Source organism: Lemur catta, chromosome 19 (assembly GCF_020740605.2).
Source record: "Lemur catta isolate mLemCat1 chromosome 19, mLemCat1.pri, whole genome shotgun sequence".
In the NCBI taxonomy this organism is placed as follows: Eukaryota; Metazoa; Chordata; class Mammalia; order Primates; family Lemuridae; genus Lemur; species Lemur catta.
Genome location: NC_059146.1, coordinates 32,640,679 through 32,649,862, shown reverse-complemented (window position 1 = coordinate 32,649,862; position 9,184 = coordinate 32,640,679). Strand labels below are relative to the sequence as shown.

Genomic DNA, 9,184 nt, shown 5'->3' with positions numbered 1-9,184 from the left:
TGAGCGTGCCTGGTCGGCCCAGAAACTGAGGCGGCGCTGGGAAGTCCGAAGGGGGAGGCTGCGGGAAACGTCTGGTGCTCCTCTGGCCGGGACGGGGGCAGCCGCCTCCCGCTCTCCCCGCTGGAATCCGGGATCTTTCCGGAGGCCCGACGGCTCGGGCGCGTAGCGGGCCCCGGGCTGTCCCGGCGGCGCCACCTCTGCCCGCGGGACCCCCGAGGGCCGGCCCCGGCCCGCCCGCCGCAGCGCCCCGGCGCAGCCTCGGCGCCCCTCCAGCTCCGGGCGCTGCGCGGCCCCCGCGGCGCCGCCACTCCCCCCACATTCCAGAGGCCGCAGCGCCGTCTCCTTCCTCGCATTCCTGCCCCCGCAAAGGAGTCCCTCCGCCCCCCGCACGGCCGCGGGGAGAGGGGGCGCGGCCCGGCGCCGGCGAGCGCACATTCCTCCGCCGCGCGCGCCACCGAGCGCAGCGCCGCGTCCCCCGGCCCGCGCGCGGCCGGAGGAGCGACCCCGGCCCTGCACCGGCCCCGCCCCGCGCCCAGAGGTCCCGGGGCGGGCTCCGGGCTCCGGGCGGACGATGCGGCGGCGCGGCCGGAGCGGCGGCGGGAAGTGGAGGCGGAGGTGACGCGCCGGGGCCGCGGGCCGGGCCATGCAGCGCTCCCGGGCGGCCGCGGACGAGGCGGCCCTGCTCCTGGCCGGGCTGGCCCTGCGGGAGCTGGAGGCGGGCGGCGACTCTCCGGGCCGGGCTCGGCGGGGGCTGCGGCCTGGGCCCGGCGAGGAGGCGGCGCCGGCGCTGGGCCGCAGAGGGAAGGGCGGCGGCGCCCCCGAGGCCGCGGCGGACGGACTGAGCCGCGGGGAGCGCGGCTCGCGGCGCGCGGGGGCCCCCGAGCTCGGCGCGCAGCCGGCCGGCAGCCCGCGCGCCAGCCTGGCGGGCTCCGACGGCGGCGGCGGCGGCGGCAGCGCCCGCTCCAGCGGCATCAGCCTGGGCTACGACCAGCGCCACGGCAGCCCGCGCCCCGGCCGCTCGGACCCGCGCCCCGGCCCCGGGCCGCCGTCGGCGGGCAGCGCCCGCTCCAGCGTGTCCAGCCTCGGCTCCCGCGGCTCGGCCGGCGCCTACGCCGACCTGCTTGCGGCCGGCGCCGGCCCCGCGCCCGCCCGCTCCCCGGAGCCCGCCGGGCCCGCGCCCTTCGCTCTGCCCTCGCTGCAGCTCGCCGCGGGCCGGGAGGGCGGCCCGAGCGCGGCCGAGCGGCGGCTGGAGGCGCTCACCCGAGAGCTGGAGCGGGCGCTGGAGGCGCGCACTGCGCGGGACTATTTCGGTGAGCGGGCACGGCCGGGGCGCTGCGGGGCCGCGAGTGTGGACCGCGGGGTCTGGGGTTTGTTTCCAACGGCGGCTTCGCCTCTAGGTCCCCCGCCGCGGGACAGGGCGCTGGCAGAGCGAGCTGATGCCGTATTTCTAACTTAGAGAAAAGTCAGGTTAATAGGGACAATAAGCCATTTTCCGATAATTCCCTCTTAACTCTTGGCACTTGCCTCTGCTGATCCTACCTGATCCTCTGCTGCTTCGTGATCCGAAGGGACCCCCGCCTTCCCGGTGCCCCGCCCCCAGCTGTAAGGGTGTGGACGGGCACTTGGAGGTGGAGTGAGTGGCTCAGGTACCGTCTGACCCCGCCAGACCCGACGCTTTGGTGATGGGAGTGGCTGGCGGTGCAGAGTGTGTGAGGGAGGGAAGCCCCCCTCCCCCCCGACAGTCACACTGGGCTGCCATCGCTCTGGGCCGTGCTCTGCACACGGGATGTTTCCTAAAAGAATTGGCTTCTCACGCATTTGCAAAGCCCCCTGGTGTCTCACAGGTCGCGGCTCCCCGCTCCCCCATCCCTAGACAGTTCTTAGTGTGAGGCTCTGAGCAGGGGCAGGAGTACTGTGGGGCCTGGGGACAGAGCGCCCCTCCCTCCCTTCCTGGTAAGCACCTGGCTTTGGAAGGGGGTGTCCGGTTTTCCTGCCTGGGACTGGGGCTGCCCAGGTATTCAGTCCAGCTAGCAGCTCAGGACTGCCCTGCACTGGCTCTTGAGGAATGAGGAGGCTGTACGTGCCGGGCCAGATGGGGTATTCCAGGCAGAGGGGACAATGTCAGCAGCAGGCAAGTAAGGATGTAAGCTTTATCCGCTTGCCCCCAAGGGTTGCAGCCAGCAGGGGTCAGGGGGTCAAGGGCCTTTGACATGGGGAACACCTCCTGTCTTGGAGGTCAGGGTGAGAATTTGTGGTTTGGCAGGTCTTGTGGCTGCAGTCAGATGGCCTGGGCTCACAGAGAGGAGTTAGGGACTGTTTTGTCTAGTGCCAGGCAGGTGCCAGCAGCAGAAGCTGGGGCTGTCTTCTGGAGAGAATGCTTTCTGGTGGTGTCTTCAGGGGACACTGCCCATTTTCTGTCCCCTGCTCAATTGCAGAGCCTGGGTGAGGTGGGGTATGTTCTGTTGGCCTTTCTGGACACTCCTAAATCTTTATGTGACACTGGGGTGGCTGTAGTCCCAGGCAGGTAATGTGCTGATGGTACAAGACCGTAGCGAGTGGTGAGTACTTTTTCTAAAGAGGAGCTGCTGCTTAGCTCTGCCCCATTCGCCACTCAGGAGTGTGCGGGGTGTGGAGACAGAGGTCTGTTGTTTGCGAGAGAAGCCAGAAATGGAGATTTATGTAACATTTTCCTGGTTTTTTAAAATATGGGCACTTATTTGCTTGAACTATATGGTTCTGATAATTGACTTTTTTGAGCTTCAAAGTAGCAATTTTATATAGTTCAACCTGAATAATAAAAGTTTTAAAAGAAGTCTGCAGGTAGCGTGAGCTCAAGTCATCTCCGATGAACCTTATCCTCAGAGTGTGTTTTTTCTCTCTGTGCCATCTGTCATCCCTTCCTCTCCTTGGCCCTGGCACCGGCTGACCTCTTGTCCCTCTCTGCCATTCACTGATGTCTTTGGAACTTTCCCCTCTCTCCTCCCCAGTTCCGCTGCCATCGGCCAGCCAGCAGCCTCAGGCTTCCGCAGCCTCTTTAACTCTGGTGACCTCCCTGCCTTCTCTTCAGCCACCCACTGCCAGGGCCGCACCCTATTTTTGCTTCACCTCGGCAGTCTTTGGTTGTGACTGTAGCCTGCTTCTCACCGGTTCCTGTGACCCCTGTGATGGCAGGCCGCCCGGCAGAACGCGGCTCTGGGTCGGTGCTGCGGCCCCGCTCTGCCGCTGCTGTGCCGGGCTGGGAGGGACCGTGGCAGGTGTACGGTCTTCAGCCTCGGTGGTCTTCTTGGCACCACCTGGCCCCCTAAGCCTTGGTCAGTTCTCTCTGTCATTCCCTCAGCCACCTTCCTCTCCCTTCGACCCCGAGCTTTGCCTTCTACTTTGCTCAGGACACTGAGGTCGGCGGTTGCAGTCTGTTTCCGTCAAGTCCATGCCCAGCCTCACTCTGCCGCCATCTAAGAGGTTAAGGGTCCTTCCATCTCCAACGGGCACCTCTTCCACTGCCAGCTTTCCCCTTCACGTGGCCTTTTTCTTTGGTTATACATATGCACAGGAAGGGTCTTTCAGGAAACAAAGAGCAAGGCAAAGAAAACACTCTCAAACCTGCATGACCGCGGCGTCTCCTCAGCCCTTTCATTGCATCCCAGTGTCTTGCTGAGGTCGTCTTTGCTTGTTCACCTTCCCATGTCCCCTCAGCCATCTGCTCCGCCTCCTCTCGCTTGACTGACCCTGCTCTTGCACAGGACGCTGGTGACGCCCCAGCCCCCATCGCTGTTCTCCAGGCCTCGTATGTCCGGATCTCACTGTTGTATCTAGCGGTGTGAAGTGTGCTCCCCTCAGAGCGTTCTGTTCCCTTGATTTCTGGGCCTCCTCGCTCTCCTCATTTTCCTTCAGTGTATTTTTAGTAAAGGGATGCACACACATATTTAGAGAAAAACCAAACAAAACCAAAAAACCAGTGGTACAAGGCAATAGCTTCCCCTCCTGCCCCCCTCCTGTCCCGTTTCCCAGAGGCAGCTGAGTTTTATTTTTTTGTTGTTTATTCTAGTAACTTAATCGGGGAAATGACAAGGTCGGATTTTCAAAGCTGAGAGACAAGAGTGAAGATGTGAGGGTAGATCACCTTCCCTTTAGAAAGACAAGAGGGGGCAGGACCAGGTGGCTCACCTGCCTGCAATCCTAGCACTCTGGGAGGCTGAGGCAGGAGGATTGCTTGAAGTTAGGAGTTCAAGACCACCCTGAGCAAGAGTGAGATCCCCATCTCTACTAAGAAATAGAAAAAATTAGCTGAGCATGGAGGGGCAAGCTTGTAGTCCCAGCTACTCACCTGTAGTCCCAGATACTCAGGAGGCTGAAGCAGGAAGATCGCTTGAGCCCAGGAGTTTGAGGCTACAGTGAGCTATGAGGACGCCACGGCACTCCAGCCAGGGCAACAGAAAGAGACTCTGTCTCAGAAAAAAAAAAAAACAACAGAAAGAAGGAAAAGTCTGGCTGCAAATTCGGGGATGGATTATTGGGGCAACAGCCATTTGCACGAGAATCCACGTTCTGTATCAGGCCGGTGGGAGTGAGGGGAAGGAAGAGTCAAGATGAGGGAACAGAGAGTCAGAGTAGGAGGGAATGGTGGACCTGCATGTTCCCCGAAACCTGGGTGCACAAAAAGTGCCATTTCTTGAGGGTGTCTGGGGGCAATCTGGGAGGTGGATCAGAGACTCAGGGGAGTGTGGGCTGGAGTCCCCGCAGGGGTGAGAAGTCAGGAGGGGATGGGACTGCCCAGGGAGCCACATGTGGAGACCTGCAGGTATGGTTTGTTTAGCCTCCACATTTTCCAAAACATTTCAGCATGGAAGGATTTCGTATGCAGATCTAGATTTCTAGCATTTCTTTTTCTTCTTTATTTTAGAGAAGAGGTCTAGCTCTGTCACCCAGGCTGGAGTGCAGTGGGGCGATCATAGCTCACTGCAGCCTCAAACTCCTGGGCTCGGATGATCCTCCCACCTTAGCCTCCTGAGTAGCTGGGACTACAGGTGCACACCACCACCATGCCTGGCTCATTTTTTATTTTTTATAGAGATGCCCTTGGCCTTCTAGCTTTTCTTTAAAAATGAGAATCTCAGGGAATGCTGCTGGGCCCGTGTTCCCACCCTGTGGCTGTCAGCAGAGCCAAGCTGTGGCTGCAGCCTCTGGTAGCTGAGTCCCTCTTTCCTTTACCTGGGTCCCCTCCAGGCTGAGTTTACAGTCCTGCCTGGTTTCGAGGACATCTGAACTGGCCTTCCCTCCCCGCAGGGAGAGTGAAGCCTGGGAGCCCTCTGACAGAGCTGTCCCCCAGACAGCTAGGAAGGGAGTGGAAGCTCTAGAAAGCTGGGTGCTGCCTGTATCCTAGAAACCACAGGGGCAGGGACGGGCCACCTGCCGAATGACCAGAATGGAAAGTCCACAGCTGCGGACAGTTAGGAGATGACCAAATGTGGACCAAGCTCTCTTTCTCGGCTGAGGGAAGCGGGGAAATGGGGCGGCTGGTGCAGCAGGGAGGGGTTTTTCATGGCAGGAGAGGAGGTTACATAAGGAGAAAGATCTGGTGGGAAGCAAGAGGGAGGGGGGAGGGCAGCCTGTGCTGGAGCAGCCAGAAGATTTAGGATCCAGAGGGCAGGTGGAGAGACCCCGGGCAACTGTGAAGGGGACATGTGACGTCTGGACTGGCTGCCTGCTGTCAGGGCCTCCAGAAGGGCCGGCTGGGGAGTGTCCTCTCCAGGCCAGGAGGAGAGGAAAGGTCACTCCTCTCCTTCCCACTGTCTTCCCTCCTGCCCGGCACCCCTGCTGTGCTGCCAGGGGTGGTCCCAGATCGACCTGCGGCATCGTCCCTCCCTTATTTCCTTTAGGGCTTTGCTCAAATATCACCTTGTCAGTGGGGCCTTCCCTGAACACCCTGTTTAATCACACATCAGATATATTTTTAATCAGCCTTATTTCTCTCCTTAGCTCTTGTTTCCACCTGGCATATCATTTAGCTGCTGTTGGCTGCCTCCCTGCACTGCAACGCAGGCTCCTGAAGGGTGGGACGTGGGGGCACTGCCCGCTGTCCAGCCCCCGACCTGCGGCGCGAGGCGGCCATCAGCATCTGTGTGCTGGTGACCAAGAGAATTAGTGAACCTCGGGGCTGGGCAGGGAGGTGACTGCCCTGGCGTGTGTCTTGGGGTGTGCCCGCGTGGTCCTCATGCTTTGCATATGGGTCAGAAAATGTGTATTTTAATTTTTATTATATTTTTTAAAATAATATGTTTTTCTTTTGAATAATACAATTTAGTTCACAGACAGTAGAAAGGATTTTCCCTCATCCCAAGCGTAGGTCGTGGATGAAGGAGCTTAGGATGACTTTCTAGTGAAAGTCATGCACTGTGTTTGGGAAGAAAAAAAACAAAAAAGAACTGTCTAGGTATAAATATATCATAGCAACAGTGACTCTGGCCCAGCCACTCTGCTGAGCTCTTGGAATCCCCACACAGCAGCAGTTACAATCCCTAAGTGGCGCTGGCCTAGGAAGTGAACTTGCCCAGGGCCGGGCAGGTGGGCGGCGTCAGATGGAAGCATGTCTGTCCGTCTGACTGCACGTCCCTGACAGACTGCACGGGCCGGGCCGCTGATCGCCGCTCTCCCCCGGCTCTGCATTTGCAGGCATCTGCATCAAGTGTGGGCTTGGCATCTATGGAGCGAGGCAGGCCTGCCAGGCGATGGGGAGCCTGTATCACACCGACTGCTTCACCTGCGACTCCTGTGGTAGGTAACCTCTTCCCCGGGTGACTCTGTGAAGGGGACCTGTGATGTCCTCCTCGTCCCCCTGGCATCCAAGTCCCAGGCATGTGGACCACCCAGCCGTGGCCCAGGCTGGGGCATGGAGGACACTGGTCACAGTCTTCCCATGCACATGGCCTGTGGCTTCTTTCTCTCTGCGCCTGGCCTGTTTGAGAGGCCCAGGCCCGTGGCAAGATCTGGGGCCGAGGAGGAAGGCTTGGAGCCATGGAGAAGCCTTTTGGTGGCTGTAGGGAAAGGCTGTAGGGCACTGATGTCACCCAGCTACCTGGGAAGGGGACGGGAAGCCCATGAGGGGCCTTCTCCCTGTCTGGACAGAGGGCTAATATTTCTTTTTGCTGCATTCTATGTTTTACACACAACATAAACTATTAATGTTATAGACCTGGGCTCAGTGTCTCACACCTGTAATCCCAGCGACTTGAGAGGCTGAGGGAGGAGGATTGCTTGAGGCCAGGAATTCAAGACCAGCCTGGGCAACACAGAGAGACCTCATCTCTAAAGAAAATAAGAAAAATTAGCTGAACATGGTGGCAGGCACCTGTAGTTCAGCTATTCAGGAGGCTGAGGGGGGAGCACCCCCTGAGCCCTGGAGTTGGAGGCTACAGTGAGCTATGATCACACCATTGCACTCCAGCCTGGGTAATAGAGTGAGACCCCATCTCTTAAAAAAAAAATTTTAAAAATTTTAATCTAACCTAGGCAGAGTTATACAATAAACCAGTAACTAAAATCCATCCACCATAATAAATTTTCATTTTTTATTTTCTTCTGCCCCTTGCCCCTAAGCAGACATCTGTTGTTTATTTGCACATTTTAATATTTTATTTTATTAAAGTATAACACGTGCACAGTGTCAAGTCAAATAACCTGGAGATGCTATTTTTGCAATAATGAAAAACCACTGATCTTTCCTGGTTTCATTCCCCAGAGGCAGCCACTTAGTTACTTAGCGATTTCGTCCCGCAGACACCCCCATGTCTCTGATATGCACGTACTGCTGTTTCTCGATGGATCAGTTTTAGACATGATCCACTTAGTGTTGCTGTGATAATGAGGAATAGGTTCTTATACCCGTTGCTTCTCTGTTTTTCCATATTCTCGGTGTAGTAGTATCACAAGTTTTGGTTAAGTCGGTAAACTGAGTTTATGTTACTGTAACGTAAAGAATGTTCACTGCAGAGCCAAGACTTGTACTGTGATTGCGGTCCCCCTTTTCTATGCTCTTTTACTTTTCCTGGAGTTTTTTTTTTTTTTCTTAAAATTTTTTGTTTTGATATTGCCATACTTTACCATATCTGCAGGTTTTTTCCCCTCAAATGTTCCTCCGTATCAGGCATTCTCCTGAGTTCCCAGGGGCAGCGCGGCCCCTGGTCAGTCTAAGCCAGCTGCCCTCCGGGCCCCTGTGAGCGCTCATTCTGTGTCTTCCCGCACGTGCTCTCCGGACTGCGGCCACTGCTTCCTGGAAACTTTATCTGCAGGTAACAGGGAAACCGCTGAGGAGGTTTCAACTCTAAGAATATTTCTTGGCTCCATCAACTGGGAGCCCGGAGACAGGGCTGGCTTCCGGCTGCGCTTGATCCAGTGTGTCAGGCCCTGTGAGTAGCGTGGCTGGGTCTCCCTTTGGTTTGGGTGTATCCCTAGGGCAGCTCCTCTCCTAGTGCTGAAATGCTCGAGACCATTGAAGACTTCACTTGGCATTCCATCCGTCTGGAGAAGGAGAGGGGCCGCTCTTCTGGGCTCTCTCTTGGAGTAAGGAAACTTCTTTTCCAGAAAGCACCTGGCATATCTCCTTGTATTTCATTGGCCAGATCATCTCAGCCATCCGTCCCTGACCGAGTCCCTGTGGCTAGGGCTTGTGCTGTGATTTGATTGACTGACTTGCCTGAGTCTCTGAACCGACACTGTCGGTGGGAAGAGGAATTCAGGGCCACCCGCGGATGTGGAAGTGAGTTGAGGTGTCCCTGAGGCACAGCAGGCTGCGCGAGGGGCGGCTGGATCCTGAACACAACTTGGAGAAGGGAATCAATGCTGTGAAGTACCCAGAGGTGTCTCCAACTCTGACTTCCTCACTGTGCTGTCTATCTAAGAAAGGGCCCGTGGGAGGTGAACTGTCTGAATTCCGGTGTGTTTAAAGTGTCTTTATTCTGTACTAACACTTAATTGATATTTGGTTGGGAATAGATTTCCGAGTTGGAAATAATTTTCACTTACCATTTTGAAGTCACAGTTTTTATCTCCTAGCAGCCGGTGAAGCTGCTAAATTCCTTTTTTTGGAGACGAGATCTCACCCAGGCTAGAGTACAGTGGCTTGATCATAGCTCACTGCTGCAGCCTCAAACTCCTGGGCTCAAGCAATCCTCCTGCCTCAGCCTCCTGA

General features: G+C 57.3%; 1 protein-coding gene across 1 annotated transcript in view; it reads left to right on the top strand.

The window, feature by feature from the left end:
- Positions 1-643: 643 nt before the first annotated feature.
- The window catches only part of LOC123624511 (WT1 interacting protein), an 18,202-nt gene continuing 9,661 nt past the window's right edge, over positions 644-9,184 (top strand). Inside the window, exons 1-2 of the mRNA XM_045532401.1 lie at positions 644-1,310; positions 6,670-6,771. Of these exons, the coding sequence (XP_045388357.1) occupies positions 644-1,310; positions 6,670-6,771 (769 nt within the window). The remainder of the gene's footprint in view (positions 1,311-6,669; positions 6,772-9,184) is intronic.